At 42.5% G+C, this 18,400-nt stretch overlaps 1 protein-coding gene across 17 annotated transcripts in view; it reads right to left on the bottom strand.

Annotated features, from left to right (window-relative positions):
- kmt2ca (lysine (K)-specific methyltransferase 2Ca) overlaps window positions 1-18,400 on the bottom strand; it is a 460,534-nt gene that overhangs the window by 88,215 nt on the left and 353,919 nt on the right. For 16 of the 17 annotated variants that reach the window (XM_068015025.1, XM_068015031.1, XM_068015029.1 and 13 more), the window contains 4 exons: window positions 13,127-13,274; window positions 11,968-12,182; window positions 9,944-10,017; window positions 6,036-6,218 (listed from right to left, as the gene is read on the bottom strand). In XM_068015025.1, the coding sequence (XP_067871126.1) occupies window positions 6,036-6,218; window positions 9,944-10,017; window positions 11,968-12,182; window positions 13,127-13,274 (620 nt within the window). The remainder of the gene's footprint in view (window positions 1-6,035; window positions 6,219-9,943; window positions 10,018-11,967; window positions 12,183-13,126; window positions 13,275-18,400) is intronic. The other variant, XM_068015030.1, reaches the window with a different exon arrangement.

Genomic DNA, 18,400 nt, shown 5'->3' with positions numbered 1-18,400 from the left:
ATTAGATAACTTTTTAAAACAATTCCAACCTATCACATGAAAACCATGTGCATAAAAAATAGCTTTCCACTATACCTCAAGTTTTATTCACCTATAAATGACAGACAACACAGAATTGTTAGAGGCAAATTGAGCTCAACAAACTATACTGAGTTCTTCAATGAAGTAACAGAGGGTTGATGAAGGTAGTGCAGGTGATATTGTGTATATGGACTTTCAAAGGGCATTCGATAGATGTACCACATAATAGACTCATTAACAAAATCAAAGCCTGTGGGATTAAAGGGCCAATGGCATTGGCTATAGGACAGAAAGCAGAGAGTAGTGGTGAATGGTTGGTTCTTCGACTAGAGGGAAGTATCCAGTTGTGTCCCCTAGGGATCTTTATTAGGACCAATCCTTTTTTTAAATATCAGGTCTTTGAAACAGATTCAATAATAACTTTCAAAAGGGAATGGGATATATACTTGAAAAGGAAAAATTTGCAGAGTTTTGGGAAGAGTGGGACGAATTGGATAGCTCTTCAAAGGCATGATGGGCTGTATGGCCTCCTTCTGTGCTGTGAGATTCTATAATTCGATCATTTTCCTGTGTGTCCATCAGGGTATGTTTGTTAGGCTCTTCAGGATTGCTGATGATCCAATGAGTCTAACAAATTTGATTGAATTTTTCGAGGTGACGACTAGGTGTGTAGATGGGGGTAAAGCAATTGATGCAGACTACACGGACGTCAGTAAGGTTTTTGATAAGGTCCCATATGGGAGATTGGTCAAGAAGGTTAAGAGCCCATGGGATCCAGGGCAATTTGGCAAATTGGATCCAAAATTGGCTTAGTGACAGGAGGCAGAGGGTGATGGCAGAGGGTAGTTTTTGCGATTGGAAGACTGTGACCACTGGTGTATCACAGGGATGGGTGCTGGGACCCTTGCTGTTTGTAATGTACATTAATGATTTAGACTTGAATATAGGAGGTATGATCAGTAAGTTCGCAGATGACACGAATATTATTGGTTTCGTAAATAGGGAGGAGGAAAGCCTTAGATTACAGGACGATACAGATGGGCTGGTAAGATGGGCAGAGTAGTGACAAATGGAATTTAATCCTGAGAAGTGTGAGGTGATGCATTTTGGGAGGACAATGGATGGTAGGACCCCTGGAAGTACAGAGTGTCAGAGGGACCTTGGTGTACTTCTCCATAGATCACTGAAGGCAGCAGCACAGGTAGATAAAGGTGGTTAGGAAGACATATGGGATACTTGCCTTTATTAGCTGAGGCACAGAACACAACAGCAGGGAGGTTATGATGGAGCTGTATAAAACGCTAGTTTCGGCCACGGCTGGAGTACTCTGTACAGTTCTGGTCACTACACTGTAGGAAGGATGTGATTGCACTGGAGAGGGTGCAGAGGAGATTCACCAGGACGATGCCCGGGCTGGAGAATTTCAGCTATGAACAGAGACTGGATAGGTAAGGGTTGTTTTCCTTAGAGCAGAGAAAGCTGGTGGGGGGTGGGGGGGGGGGAGAACCTGATTGAGGTATACAAAATTATGAGGGGCATAGATAGGGTAGATAGGAAGAAACTTTTGCCCTTAGCGGAGGTGTCAATAACCAGGGGGCATAGATTTAAGGTAAGGGGCAGGAGGTTTATAGGGGAGTTGAAGAAATATTTTTTCACCCAGAGGGTGGTTGGAATCTGGAACACACTGCCTGAAGGGGTGGTAGAGGCAGGAACCCTCACAACATTTTAGTAGTATTTAGATGAGCACTTGAAATACCATAGCATACAAGGCTACTGGCCAAGTGCTGGAAAATGGGATTAGAATAGACAGGTGCTTGATGGCTGGCACAGACACGATAGGAAGGGCCTGTTTCTGTGCTGTATATCTCTATGACTCTAAGTGTCATTGACCATGCATCAAGAAAGAAAAATGGAGATGTGATTGAGGTCCATGAATGATTTGTCATGTTTCAGCAAAGGACTGTGAATCAATGAAGTAAGGAAGGTGATATAAAGCCAATGCCAAACTGGCAGGGGCAGTATTTCCAAAACCTAAATCCACCATTAGAGTGCCAAGAGCAACAATTTGCTAAGAGCGTGCCTATATATTTCAGCCTAACATATTCAATCTCTCTACAGCCTTTAAAATGGTTAACCACACTACTTTCCAGCGCCTTTCCTCTGCTTTTCTGCTCTTGCTTGGTTCCATTATTACCCATCATGGAATAGTTTCTCTTCTTGCCACCCCCTTCCACCCCCCAGTCACCTCGCAAGTTCCTCTTAAGAACTCCCTCTTCCTAATCTGGTATCATCCACAGACATGGAGTCAGCTTCAACATGTATGCTGAAGACACGTAGCTTCATCTCTCCATTACCTCCCTCAATTCTTCCATTACTTCCGACAAGAATGCCTGTGCAATATCCAATCTTGAAATAACTAGAATCTTCTTCAGCAAAACATCAAGACGACAAATGCTGACATTTCCAACAAATTCCGTAACTTCAACACAGTCTCCTTTCCTATCCCTAGCCAGTGTCTGAATCCAAATAAAGGAAACTACAAAGGTAATAGGCGCGAGTTGGCCATGGTAGATTGGGGAACTTGACTAAAAGGATTGACAGTGGATAGGCAATGGATAATATTTAAAGAGCGTGTGCATGAATTACAACAATTCATTCATTCCTGTCTGGTGCAAAAATAAAACCAGAAAGATGGCTCAACTGTGGCTTACAAAAGAAATTAGGGATAGTATTAAATCCAAAGAGGAGGCATATAAAATTGCCAGAAAAAGCAGCAAGCCTGAGGTTTGGGAGCAGTTTAGAGTTCAGCAAAAGAGGACAAAAGAGGTTAAGCGGGGGAAAATAAAGTATGAAAGTAAACCTGCGGGGAACATAAAAACTGACTGTAAAAGCTTCTATAAATATGTGAGGAGGAAAAGATTAGTGAAGACAAACGTAGCTCCCTTACAATCAGAAACGGGGGAAATTATAATGGGGAACAAAGACATGGCAGAACAATTAAACACATACTTTGGTTCTGTCTTCACAAAGGAGGACACAAATAACCTCCCAGAAATGTTCAGGAACCAAGGGTCTAATGAGAGGGAGGAACTGAAGGAAATCAGTACTAGTAAAAAAATTAGTGCTAGGGAAATTAATGGGGTTAAAGGCTGACAAATCTCCAGGGCCGGATAATCTACATCCCAGAGTACCAAAGGAAGTGGCCCTGGAAATAGTGGAAGCATTGGTGGCCATCTTCCAAAATTCTATAGACTCTGGAGCAGTTCCTACAGATTGGAGGGTGGCAAATGTGACCCCACTATTTAAAAGAGAGAAAAAACAGGAAATTACAGAGCAGTTAGCCTTACATCAGTAGTGGGGAAAATGCTAGAATCTATTATAAAGGATGTGATAGCAGAACAACTGGAAAGCATAAACGGGAGTGGACAAAAGTCAGCATGGGTTTACGAAAGGGAAATCATGCTTAACAAATCTACTGGAGTTTTCTCAGGATGTAACTAGTAGAATAGATAAGGGAGAACCAGTAGATGTGGTGTATTTGGATATTCAGAAGGCTTTTTATAAGGTCCCACATAAGAGGTTAGCATGCAAAATTAAAGCACATGGGATTGGGGTTAATATACTGGCATGGATTGAGAATTGGTTGACAGACAGGAAACAGAGAGTAGGAATAAACGAGTGGCAGGCAGTGACGAGTGGGGTACCGCAGGGATCAGTGCTTGGGCCCCAGCTATTCACAATATACATTAATGACTAGTGTGAGGAAACTAAATGTTACATTTCCAAGTTTTCAAACAGCACAAAGCTGGGGGGGGGAATGTGAGCTGTGAAGAGGATGCAAAGAGGCTCCAATGTGATTTGGACAAGTTGAGTGAGTGGGCAAATGCATGGCAGATGCGGTTTAATGCGGATAAACGTGAGGTTATCCACTTTGATTGTAACAGAAAGGTAGATTATCTGAATGGTGATAGATTGGGAAAGGGGGAGGTGCAATGAGACCTGGGTGTCCTTGTACACCAGTTGCTGAAAGCAAGCATTCAGGTGCAGCAAGCAGTTAGGAAGACGAATGGTATGTTGGCCTTCATTGCAAGAGGAGTTGAGTGCAGGAGCAAGGATGTCTTACTGCAGTTATACAGGGCCTTGGTGAGACCACATCTGGAGTATTGTGTGTAGTTTTGGTCTCCTTATCTGAGGAAGGATGTTCTTGCCATTAAGGGAGTGCAAAGACGACTTACCAGGCTGATTCCTGGGATGGCAGGATTGAAATATGAGGAGAGATTAGGTCGACTAGGCCTATATTCACTAGAATTTAGATGAATGAGAGGGGATCTCATAGAAACCTATAAATTCCAGCAGGACTAGATAGGCTAGATGCAGGGAGGATGTTCCCGATGGCTGGGGAGTCCAGAACCAGGGGTCACAGTCTCAGGATACGAGGTATGCCATTTAGAACCGAGATGAGGAGAAATTTCTTCACGCAGAGGGTGGTGAACCTCTGGAATTCCCTACCGCAGTAGGCAGTGGAGGCCGTCATTAAATATATTCAAGAAGGAGATAGATATATTTCTCAATGCCAAAGGGATCAAGGGATATGGGGAGAAAGCGGGAACAGGGTATTGAATTAGACGAGCAGCCATGATCTTTTTTGAATGAAGGAGCAGGCCCGAAGGGCCTACCTCTGCTCCTATTTTCTATGCTTCAATGCAACCTCAGTGTATGATTCAACCTAGAGCTGCATCACAAAGCCTGCCCATGTCCACCTTTAACATCATCTGCCTCTGCTACTATAACAGGTCATCTGTCATTAAAACCCATATCCATGCCTTTGTCACCTTCAGATTTGACTATAATACTGATCTCCTGGCCAGCCTCCTATCCTCCACTTTTTGTTAACTTCAGCTCATCCAAAACTCTGCTGCCCGTAGTGTATCTGGAAACAAGTCCTGGTCACCCATCAGCCTCATTCCTGCTCACTTACATTATTCACAGTCCTCCAACAGCTCCAATTAAAAATTCTCACCCTAGTATTTAAGTCCCTCCATCTAGAAACATAGAAGGAGTAAGCTATTCAGCCCTTCGAGCATGCTCCGCCATTCAATACGATCAAGGCTGATCATCCAAGCTCAGTACCCTGTTCCCGCTTTCTCCCCGTATTCCTTGATCCCTAAGAACGATATCTAACTCTTTCTTGAATATATTTAATGATTTGGCCTCGACTGCTTTCTGTGGGAGAGAATTCCACAGGTTCACCACTCTCGAGGTGAAGAAATCCCTCCTCATCTTTGGTGGAAGGATCGAAAATCAGAGGGCACCAATTTAAGGTGAATGGCAAAAGAAGCAATGCTAACATGAGGACTTGTTTTTTGCAATGGTTGGTTAGGATCTGGAATGCATTGCCTGAGAACGTGGTGGAGGCTTTCAAAAGAGAATTGGAAAATTACTTGAAGAGCAAGCATTTGCAGGGCTACAGGGAAGAGGCAAGGGAGTGGGACAAGGTGAGTTGCTCTGGCAAAGAGCATGGATACGGCTGGCCAAATGGAAGGTAGGGCTTTCTTTCTTAAAAGACCAATGTTTCTTTGGAAAATGCAGATCCATTTTTAAGATAGATTCAAAATTAAATGGACTGTTAGACTGTTCCTTATTGATGGAAGTTGTGTCATGGAATTCTCTGGCGGTTTGCAATGTTGCTTCATAGCTAACCACCCAAAGATGTAAATCAATGGGCATGAAACTCTCCTATAACACAAGGTGTTCCATCTCAGTCTAGATGAGACTTAAGACAATGGCGGCCAGATCAAATTCAGGACTTTGAATGGTTAACCTTCAAGACAACTACTCTCATCCCAGGAAGCCTAAAGTTGGTTAATGTGCGTTTATGAACAAAAATAATGTTGCCCATGTGCAGTGACATTCTGTGCATAGTTTAGCAACAAATTATAGACAGTTAGCTAGGCAAAATTATACAAACATGAGCATCACAAATTATCAGTGATAACACAAATTAATCTGAATACCTGTCTGAGTTTCCATTCCTGTTCATGTTCCGATTCCTTTTGCTTCATTTGATCCTTAAATGGCAAGTCAATATCAGGGCGAGACACAGAATCGATGCATTCTTGTTGTTGTCTTCTCAAAGACTCACTGGTCATTTGAACCTTGTTTATACGCAGCGCTGCACGATTGTCTCTTGCTTTTTGCTGCAAAACGTATTACAATTAACTTTCAATTTGTAAGTGAAAATTTTAATAATTGATACGGTGAATTTTATCAACTTTAAGATATTGTCCAATGCCCAAAAATTAGAATATCTTACTTTCTTTAAATAATTCCCCATTAACAAAATGGCTAGAAAACAAGGCTTTTAAATATAATTTGAGAATGCAAATTTGTTATTAGGTCACTTGATTAACAAAAAGACATTTTCTGTTACAAGAAATTCACACCTTTTTCTGAATGGCTGTTTTTGCCCCCGAACTAGGCAAAATGATTCCTTTACAATCTGAGGCAATTTAAAAAAAAATCTAAGCAGAGGACTAATAGGACATAGAATTTTGTATCAGAAACAATGGTGAAAGCAGAATCCATATGTTTAAAAGGAAAGTGGAACATTTTTGAAAAATGAATTTTAAACAGTATGCGGAAAGGGACTGCGTCGCTAGTCCTCCCCAAGAGCGGACACAGAACACGATGGTACAAAGGGCCACTTTCTTTTCAGTTGAGATTTAATTTAGGTCCTACTGGAGAGTTTGCAGCTCCTACTAGCTTAGTCCAATTTGCCCTGGTGCTCTGGAATTAGTTAGCACAGTGGAGAGTTACTGAGTGACATTGCCAAGCCTGCTTAGTATTTCCAGCAATTTTTAAGCATATTTACAATTTTGAATAAAATAGGAGTCAAACAAAACTATTTCTTTAGGGTTCACAACTTATAGAGAATTATGCAATGCATCATCCTGATTTTCTGCAGAATCTTATCTAACATTAGCTTTACAAAGTAGAGTTAATGGTATCTGGTAAAGGCATTACACAGTAGATTTCTCAACACATGGCAGAGAACACCAGTTTGCATGGATGAGTAAAGAACTGAGAATTCAATATTTTTTTTAATTGTGTTACATTCTCTCAAATATACTTAAGATTAGAGGATTGGTTATAGACATAATGAGGCCTCAGCAACCCAACCAAGACTGGTCACTAACATCACACTAAAGCAAAGTATTCTCAATTTAAATTGGTTAACCCAATGTTGGGAAACTTAATTGGTATTTATACCACTATTTGTGAAACTCTTCAGGTTTTTTTTTTACATTATTAGTACAATATAAATCTAAGTTGTAATAGTTGCACATGATAGTTAAAAGCTAGCCGTTAACAATAACCAACACGATGGGCTGGATTTTACGTTGGGCAGACAGGAGCTGGCCACCAACGTAAAAGTCGGTGGTGAACCCACTTCCGCATTTTAGGAATCCCTAGACTTTAACCGTTCCGAGGCGGGACTTCCACCCGCTTGAGGGAGAAAGTCCTGCCTCAGTGAGCTGCTGGCCAATCAGCAAGCTGGCAGCTCTTAGTCCCAGCAGCGCCACCAGGACCGGTGGCCACTGCTGGAACTGCAGCCCAGCCGATGGCAGCCAGCATTTCAAGTGTGTTTTGGTTGCCTCGCTGGGGGTAATCGGTCAGGCCCCGGCAAGGCAAGGGTGGTCGTTTGGGGTAAAGGGGGACGTGTTGGATCCTGGGGGTGGTTGGGGAAGCGGGGACAGCCCTCAATCGAGCACCCGTGGGGTGCTGAGAGGCTGCCAGCTTTTACCTAGCGGCCTTTTCTGGCTCCAGGATACCCGCTTGTCATGCATAAAATACACGTGGAGGTGGGCATAGGCCCCTAAGAGGTCATTAATTGGCAACTTAAGTGCCTTGAGCAGACGGCCTGTTGTTCGCCCCCCCCCGCCCCCCCTACATAAAGCGGGGCGGAGGCAGGAGCGGGTCAGGAAGGCCTCCTGCTCCTATCTGGCTCGTTGGGGTTGGGGTGGCGTAAAATTTCAGCCGATGTCGGAGATTCTTTCCCAAAACTTCTCTGTCCTGCTCAAACTCTCGCCACCTGTTAAAGCAACCTCAAAACCTACCACTTCTGGTATCTGCAACTTTTCTCACTGTCTGTATTGGAAGTACCTGAAAACCAAAATTATATATAGTACCAAAATATTTTGATATAATGCAGTAAAAATCTTTAAAAGGACTCTGCTCATATGTCATTGGTCTCATCTGAGACTAGAGAAACTTACAAGTGATGCCCTAAGCTATTATTCATATATAAGGAGCAAGAGGGTAACTAGAGAAAGGATTGGCCCACTCAAGGACAAAGGAGGAAAGTTATGCGTGGAGTCAGAGAAAATGGGTGAGATTCTAAACGAGTACTTTGCATCGGTATTCACCGAGGAGAGGGACATGACGGATGTTGAGGTTAGGGACAGATGTTTGATTACTCTAGGTCAAGTCGGCATAAGGAGGGAGGAAGTGTTGGGTATTCTAAAAGGCATTAAGGTGGACAAGTCCCCAGGTCATGTCTTACCAACTTAATAGAATTCTTTGAGGAAGTGACAAAGTTGATTGATGAGGGAAGGGCTGTAGATGTCATATACATGGACTTCAGTAAGGCGTTTGATAAGGTTCCCCATGGTAGGCTGATGGAGAAAGTGAAGGCGCATGGGGTCCAAGGTGTACTAGCTAGATGGATAAAGAACTGGCTGGGCAACAGGAGACAGAGAGTAGCAGTGGAAGGGAGTTTCTCAAAATGGAGACGTGTGACCAGTGGTGTTCCACAGGGATCCGTGCTGGGACCACTGTTGTTTGTGATATACATAAATGATTTGGAGGAAAGTATAGGTGGTCTGATTAGCAAGTTTGCAGACGACACTAAGATTGGTGGAGTAGCAGATAGTGAAGGGGACTGTCAGAGAATACAGCAGAATATAGATAGATTGGAGAGTTGGGCAGAGAAATGGCAGATGGAGTTCAATCAGGGCAAATGCGAGGTGATGCATTTTGGAAGATCCAATTCAAGAGTGAACTATATAGTAAATGGAAAAGTCCTGGGGAAAATTGATGTACAGAGAGATTTGGGTGTTCAGGTCCATTGTTCCCTGAAGGTGGCAACGCAGGTCAATAGAGTGGTCAAGAAGGCATACGGCATGCTTTCCTTCATCGGACGGGGTATTGAGTACAAGAGTTGGCAGGTCATGTTACAGTTGTATAGGACTTTGGTTCGGCCACATTTGGAATACTGCGTGCAGTTCTGGTCGCCACATTACCAAAAGGATGTGGATGCTTTGGAGAGGGTGCAGAGGAGATTCACCAGGATGTTGCCTGGTATGGAGGGCGCTAGCTATGAAGAGAGGTTGAGTAGATTAGGATTATTTTCATTAGAAAGACGGAGGTTGAGGGGGGACCTGATTGAGGTGTACAAAATCATGAGGGGTATAGACAGGGTGGATAGCAAGAAGCTTTTTCCCCCAGAGTGGGGGATTCAATTACAAGGGGACACGAGTTCAAAGTGAAAGGGGAAAAGTTTAGGGGGGATATGCGTGGAAAGTTCTTTACGCAGAGGGTGGTGGGTGCCTGGAACGAGTTGCCAGCGGAGGTGGTAGACGCGGGCACGATAGCGTCTTTTAAGATGTATCTAGACAGATACATGAATGGGCAGGAAGTAAAGAGATACAGACCCTTAGAAAATAGGCGACAGGTTTAGATAGAGGATTTGGATCGGCGTAGGCTTGGAGGGCCGAAGGGCCTGTTCCTGTGCTGTAATTTTCTTTGTTCTATTATAACTCTTCGGAATCAAACAGCACAGTAAATCAAGGTAATGAGCTTTCATGTCTTACACAACCACAATATTCAGCGTACAAAATTATGTCCAGAAAATAATGCTTACCACGTAAGGGGCTCTCTCTTGGGAGCTTGCTTTCCTCCACAGTTTAGCTATTTGTTTCACTCTGGTAGCCCAATCTGAATGACAAACAGATATAGTGCCTGATTTGGGGACTGCAAATACTTGGTGATTTCCTGAAATATGAGCTTGCATGCAATAACTAAGTTTAAAAGCCAGAAAACCTACAGTCAACTCCACTTGTGCGTCCACTTTAATAAAACTGCGCAACAGCTTAAACTGGCTGCAGAATCTCACGTTTATAACTCGTTTACACTGGCAATCAGTGTTCCAACAACAGCCAAAATCTGATCGCTGATCACTAGAGTGAGCTGAATTCTGAACTGCTCAGTCTAAATTAAACTGATATTTGGAGTTGGGTTGCACACCAGGACTAATTTGGAAGCAGTAGAAGGCAAATACAGTCAGTAAATTAGCTGCTGCATTGCCTACCATATATTAGTAAAATGGAAAAATACAATCATGTGCAACTGACTTATGCAAGACTGAAAAGTATGCTTCTGGAACTGCTTGAAGAGGCAGCAGTGTAAGCAAGGCTTCTCGGCCTCTGGCAACTTGGATTTACAGAGAAGAATGCATAAAAGAACAGAGACTTTGTCTGAACTAAATGAGCCCAGACAACTGACAGAGACCTTCAAGACTGTGAAAAGTTACAAGGCAGATTATTTCCATTAGTTAGATAGCAACAAATTAATCACAAAAGAATTGAAGAGGTTAGAAAAACATGTCGAACCCTCCTCTGCAGAGAACAGCTAACTCAGCATGATTGAGTGCAGTACCTTCCCAAACTGTGTGCGCAATTTCATAGCAGACTGCTAGTGGTTTACCTAGTGATCCAATCAAGGAGCGCTGTCTGTTAACTGTTCATCTAAATGGGTCAGATTTATAACTATTGCAAGAGTTGGAGCAGCGTCAACGTCGGATCTGAACTAGAGAGATACCTGGACCTAGCTTTTACTGCCTGGAGATTCAGCAGAAACGGGCTGTTCAACTCAAACCTGACAATCAGATTATGATATCGCAGAACTGTTTATATTTGCACACAGAAAGGTCTCTGAACAGGTACATGCACATTTGTTGGAAGTTTAAAATGGTGCTATCTACTTCACAACACCCTACTTGACCAATGCAGATTCACATTACCTGTGGTAAGAACAAGTGATTAAGAATATAAACTTTTACAACCAGTTATACTAGTAACCTCTCAAGTTGTACAAGATAGAATAACTTAACTATCCTTTGAAATTTATAATTTTAAGATATTTTTGAACAACTGTGTATAATAATTTTTTGCTATGTAATTGAAAAACTTCCTTCAGCCTGAGCATTAATCATGCAAGACAGTCAAAAGGTATGGCTCTGGAGTCATATTGATGCTATTTTTAAAAAAGGGTTATTTTCATTTCTGTGGAGATACTTGCAATTCAGTTTGTAGAATCAATACTGCCAAATTTCAAGAGAAAAATCTGTGTAGTAATCTGGTGCAATGCAAACATTGGCCTAGCAGTTTTCACACTAACCGGAGATGTTGTGAAGACATCAGCACACATCATTACATTGTGTTGTTAACCATATCTGATATTATTGAACTACATTCATAAATATTCCTTTCAGTATCTGCCTTAAATAAATGCACATTAACTTACAGAAAATCAGTTATTTACTTAAGACATGCAGGGCAATGCCATGCTCTCAATGCTGTTTAAATTTACATGGCGATGGTCTGTCATGAGATCAAATCAGGCAGCAACACTTCGTAACATTTCAAAATATGTTTTCTGTGAATACATTAAGTGCAAATTCTTGAACTTAGAAGCGAGACCAAGATGTGGCCAAGAGACAGACATGTTTAGGCAAAAGATTTAAAAACAAATCAAGTTGCTAATATTTAAATAATTTCATACTATTAGAAGAATTTTTTTTAATGTGCTGCACTGTACACTTTACATTTTATTTAAGAGAACACACTGATATTCCAGATATATGATCTAACTGTATGACGGGATTACCTGGAAAATCTTCTTTCAGGTTGGGGAAGTTCGTGTTTGTGTACAGAACAGGGGCAACTGTTGCCATTTCTCCTAGAGCTTCTTCTTTTTCCCATTTCAGAGTACTCCGCTGCGTGTAGTTTAACGTGTCTCCTTCCGTCTCTGCAGCAGGAGCAGAGGGAACCCATGGACTGGGAGGGTCACTAACGACTTGACCAAATGTATGGTTCTTGTCTCTGTTAAATTGATCAAGTTTAAACATATGTGGTTAAAAGTACTCCAGCATCATCCAATTGGTTGCAAATGCTAGATACCTGTATTTAAATAATAGAAAAAATTTTAGAACACATAATACGCAATGTATTTGCCAGCTCCATGAAAATAAATACTCTCATTAGAAAGCTCTCTTCTTTCACCTCAATTTCATATAGCATCAAACCCAAATGGCATAGAAACAACTTATGGCACAGGAGGACGACATTCAGCCCATTGTGTTTGTGCCAACCAAAAAAACGCTATCAAGTTTACCAGCTCTTGGTCCATAGCCCTGGAAGTGCATATCCATTTACATTACATTTTATACTTAATGCCATTCCACAGTCTGCAACTGGCATGCTCCAGTGAAATGGATGGATTCTCCTCTATATTCCTCTCTGGTGTAAGGAAAATGCATTGCCTCTGGCTTGGCATGTCCCTGAGACTTCACCACGTGAGACTGGGAACTCACTACATGCAGATTGCTGAGGTGCAAACCAGAGTCTGACCAATCCTAGTTAGATAGTTCAATTTTGAGAGGGAACTTCGGTCTTATTTAAATTGAAATGTTTGCAAACAGCCAGAATTCCCAAGTTGTGAAAAAGTCGTTATAAGGACAGTAATCCTGAGTTGTTCGGTGGTACAGTTTCCTATCAGTGTACTGTGGACAACATGTCAACAATCTTATTGCAGTGGCAATTGTATCATTGTGTGGAGCAACAGTAATTTTCTAAGCTAAAGTTCTGGAAAACAAAAAGATTGTGCGATCAAAATATCTACATTTAAAAGAAAAAGGGGAATCATGTCAATGAAGTTCACTTCACTCTTAGAACATAATCTAAAAAGCATGGCTATAGGTTGCTATTCTTTTTGCCATGTTAAAATACATCTGCGATAATGGCATTGAGCAGGTAATAATACTCACCTGGTGCTACCGGGGAATGGTGACTGAGGGATAGAAGAGTAAGTGCTGGTGAGGCAACGTCCATTTCCAGGTGCTAAAGATGTTTGTTGTTGTGGGTGTGGCCCAATTACGCCATTTATTGTGGGCATCCTGGTAAATCCACCATCTCCTTTATGAAAAGGGAAGGGGAAAGAAAAGTTATTAACTGTTAAACTATTATGAATGCATTTACACAGCAAAATGTCCTCAAAATCCCAAAGCATTTTACACATTGTGGCACAGAAGGTGGTCAATCAGCCCATTGAGTCAATGCCAGCTCTCTCTAGAGCGATCCAGTCAGTCCCATTTCCCTGCTTTATCCCCGGAGCCCTGCAAATATTTTTCAAGTGCCCATCCAATTTTCTTTTGAAATCATCAATTGTCACTGCTTCCACTACCCTCGTAGGCAACAAGTTCCAGGTCATTACCATTCACTGTGTAGAAAAGTTCTTTCTCACATCCTCCTGTGTCTCCTGCCCAAAACCTTAAATCTGTGCTGCCTAGACTTTGCATCATCAGCTAATGGCAACAGCTTTTCTTTGTCTACCTTATCTAAAACTGTGATAATTTTGTACATCTCTATCTAAACTCTCCTCAATCTCCTTTGCACCAAGGAGAACACCCCCAGCTTCTCCAACCTAATCCTGTAGCTAAAATCCCCCAACCCTGGAACCATCCTGGTAAATTTCATCTGCATCCCCTCAAGGTCCCTCACATCCTTCCTAAAGTGTGGTGACCAGAATTGGACACAATACTCAAGTTGTGGCATAACCAGAGCTTTATAAAGGTTCAGCATAACTTCCCTGCTTTTGAACTCAATACCTCTATGAAGCCCAAGATCCCATATGCTTTGCTAACTCCTCTCTCAATATGACCTGCCACCTTAAAAGATCTATGCACATGAAGCCCCAGATCCCTCCGTCTCTGCACACTCTTTAGAGCTGCACCTTTAAGTGTATATTGTCTCTCTTTGTCCCCTTCTGCCACAATGCATCACCCAACACTTCTTTGTATTAAATTCCATCTGTCACTTGTCTGCCCATTCTGCTAGCCTATCTATGTCCTATTGCAGTCAGTTGGCATCACCCTCACTGTCTGCCACACCTCCAAGTTTGGTATCATCAGCATATTTTGAAATTTTATTCTATCAAAAAAAAAGCAGTGGTCTTAGCACTGAGCCTTGGGGAACATCACTGTCTACCATCCTGCAGTCTGAAAAACAACCATTTACTGCGACTTACTGTTTTCTGTCCTTAAGCCAATTTTTAATGCAATTTTTATGCTCATGGCAGACTGGTACAAAAGGTGAAGTCACATGGGATCAGAGATGAGCTGGCAAGATGGATACAGAACTGGCTCGGTCATAGAAGACAGAGGGTAGCAATGGAAGGGTGCTTTTCTGAATGGAGGGATGTGACTAGTGGTGTTCCGCAGGGATCAGTGCTGGGACCTTTGCTGTTTGTAGTATATGTAAATGATTTGGAGGACAACGTAGCTGGTCTGATTAATAAGTTTGGGGACGACACAAAGGTTGGTGGAGTTGCGGATAGTGATGAGAATTGTCAGAGGATACAGCAGGATATAGATCTGTTGGAGACTTGGGCTGAGAAATGGCAGATGGAGTTTAATCCGGACAAATGTGAGGTAATGCATTTTGGAAGATCTAATACAGGTGGGAAGTAAATGGCAGAACCCTTAGGAGTATTGACAGGCAGAGAGATCTGGGCGTACAGGTCCACAGGTCACTGAAAGTGGCAAAGCAGGTGGATAAGGTAGTCAAGAAGGCATACGGCATGCTTGCCTTCATCGGTCAGGGCATAGAGTATAAAAATTGGCAAGTCATGCTGCAGCTGTACAGAACCTTAGTTAGGCCACATTTGGAATATTGCGTGCAATTCTGGTTGCCACACTACCAGAAGGATGTGGAGGCTTTGGAGAGGGTACAGAAGAGGTTTACCAGGATGTTGCCTGGTCTGGAGGGCATTAGCTATGAGGAGAGGTTGGATAAATTCGGATTGTTTTAATTGGAACGACGGAGGTGGAGGGGTGACATGATATAGGTTTACAAAGTTATGAGTGGCATGGACAGAGTGGATAGTCAGAAGCATTTTCCCAGGGTGGAAGAGTCAATTACTAGGGGACAAAGGTTTAAGGTGCGAGGCAAGTTTTTTTTAGTTTTACACAGAGGGCGGTGAGTGCCTGGAACTTGCTGCCAGGGGAGGTGGTGGAAGCAGGTACGATAGAGACGTTTAAGAGGCATCTTGACAAATACATGAATAGGATGGGAATAGAGGGATACGGACCCCGGAAGTGCAGAAGGTTTTAGTTTAGATAGGCATCAAGATCGGTGCAGGCTTGGAGGGCCGAATGGCCTGTTCCTGTGCTGTACTGTTCTTTGGACAGTGACCCTCCTATTCTATGAGCCTCAATTTTGTTAATCAGCCTTTAATGTGGCACTTTGCCAAATGCTTTCTTAAAATACATGCAGACAACATCCACAGCATTCCCTTCATCAATCTTCTGCTACTTCATCAAAAAATTAGATTAGTCATGCATAATCTACCTTTTTACAAAGTCCTGCTGGCTCTTGAACTCAAACCTCTTCAGTGCTTCTTGATATTTTCCCTGCTCACCAGTGATGTTAAACTGACCTGCCTATAGTTGCTAGGAATGTCCTTGCACCCTTTCTTGAATAAGGGTGGCACATTTGCCGCTCGCCAATCCTCTGGCACCTCCCCCATATCTAGGGGAGACTAGAAGATTATGCAAGCCCATCTGCTGTCTCCACCCCTTCGCAACTTGGGATGCATGCCATCTGGACCAGACGAGTTATCCACTCTTAAGCATCGCCAGCCTTTCCAGTACATCCTATCAATTTTCACCACATCCATTACCTCTACCATCTCCACTTCTACTGATATTTTGTCAGATTCCTCTTCCTTAGTAAACACCGATATAAAGTACTCATTAAGTATTCTAGCCTTGTCCTACGCCTCTAAACATATATCACCCTCTTTGTCTCTAAGAGGCCCCACCCCGTCTCTTACTATTTAAATGCTAGATGACGATTTTCGGGTTCCCTTTTATGTTGACTGCCATTTTATTTTCATATTTTCTCTTCGGCAGTCTTATTTTCCTTTTTACTTTGACTCTCAACTTATTGTATTTGGCTCAGTTCTCTTGAAGAATTCACCTGACATGCATCATACACCCTCTTTTATGTTTCATCTTATTCTCTACCTCTCTCGTCATCCACAGAGCCCAGGCTTTGGTTCCCCTACCATTCGCCCTTGTTGGAATGTACCTAGCCTATACCTGAAACATCTCGTCCTTGAAGATCACCCATTTTTCTGTTACCATTTTTCCTGTCAGTCTTTGGTTATATTTTAACCTGGCTAGATCCCCTTTCGTCCCATTGAAGTTGGAATCATCGGAAGTTTAAGGCACAGAACTCTTCCTCCTTAACTACATATCTGCATCGTCCCCTCTTTTATGAAGAGGGACGCTAAGTACTCATTAAGAACCATACCAATATTTTCCGCTCCTACACAAAGGTTACCTTTTTGGTCTTTTATGGGCCCTACTCTCTCCTTCGTTATCCTCTTACTCTTAATGTATTGATAAAACATCTTTGGGTTATACTTGATTTTTGCATGCCAATATTTTTTCATGCCCTCTCTTTGCTTTCCTAATTTCCTTTTTGATTTCACCCCTCCATTTTGTATACTCCTCTTGGCTTTCTGTAGTATTAAGTTCTCGGTGTCGGACATAAGCTTTCCTTTTCTGCCTTAACTTACCCTGTAAGCTCTTTGACATCCATGGGGCTCTAGATTTAGCCACCTCACCCTTTTTCTTTGTGAGGACATGTTTATCCTGAACCCCCGAATCTCCCCTTTGAATGCCTCCCACTGTTCTGACACTGATTTACCTTCAAGTAGTTGTTTCTAGTCCACTTTCGCTAAATCACTCCTCAGTTCAGTAAAATTGGCTTTGCCCCAATTGAGAACTCTTAACTCCTGTTCTATCTCTGTCATTTTCCATAATTATGTTAAACTGACTGAATTAGGATCACTACCACCAACATGCCCTCCCACTGCCACTCCTTCCACCTGTCCATCTTCATTTCCTAAAACGAAGTCTAAAACTGCGTCCTCTCTTGTTGGACTTACTACATACTGGGCAAAAAAGTTATCCTGAATGCACCTCAAGAATTCTGCTCCCTTTCTAAGTTGCAGATAATGTTGAGGATTGTCAGAGGATACAGCAGGATATAGATCGGTTGGAGACTTGGGCTGAGAAATGGCAGATGGAGTTTAATCCGGACAAATGTGAGGTAATGAATTTTGGAAGGTCTAATACAGGTGGGAAGTATACAGTAAATGGCAGAACCCTTAGGAGTATTGACAGGCAGAGAGATCTGGGCATACAGGTCCACAGGTCACTGAAAGTGGCAACGCAGGTGGATAAGGTAGTCAAGAAGGTATACGGCATGCTTGCCTTCATCGGTTGGGGCACAGAGTATAAAAATTGGCAAGTCATGTTGCAGCTGTACAGAACCTTTAGTTAGGCCACACTTGGAATATTGTGTGCAATTCTGGTCGCCACACTACCAGAAGGACGTGGAGGTTTTGGAGAGGGTAAAGAGGAGGTTTACCAAAATGTTGTCTGGTCTGGAGGGTATTAGCTATGAGGAGAGGTTGGAAAAACTCGGATTGTTTTCACTGGAACGACGGAGGTGGAGGGGCGACATGATAGAGGTTTACAAAGTTATGAGCGGCATGGACAGAGTGGATAATCAGAAGCTTTTTCCCAGGGTGGAAGAGTCAGTTACTAGGGGACATAGGTTTAAGGTGCGAGGGGCAAAGTTTAGGGGGGATATGCGAGGCAAGTTTTTTTTTTTTTTACACAGAGGGTGGTGAGTGCCTGGAACTTGCTGCCAGGGGAGGTGGTGGAAGCAGATACGATAGCGACGTTTAAGAGGCATCTTGACAAATACATGAATATGAAGGGAATAGAAGGATATGGGCCCCAGAAGTGCAGAAGGTGTTAGTTTAGGCAGGCATCAAGATCAGCGCAGGCTTGGAGGGCCGAATGGCCTGTTCCTGTGCTGTACTGTTCTTTGTTCTCAATTCCTTTCACACTAAAACTATCCCAGTTAATATTGGGGTAGTTAATATTCCCTATTACTACTGCCCTATTGTTCTTGCACTTCTCAGAGATTTGCCTAGATATCTGCTCTTCTGTCTCCCTCTGACT

Source organism: Heterodontus francisci, chromosome 2 (assembly GCF_036365525.1).
Source record: "Heterodontus francisci isolate sHetFra1 chromosome 2, sHetFra1.hap1, whole genome shotgun sequence".
Classification (NCBI taxonomy): Eukaryota; Metazoa; Chordata; class Chondrichthyes; order Heterodontiformes; family Heterodontidae; genus Heterodontus; species Heterodontus francisci.
The sequence above is the reverse complement of the archived record's forward strand: the minus strand, read 5'-3'. Positions and strand labels throughout refer to the sequence as shown.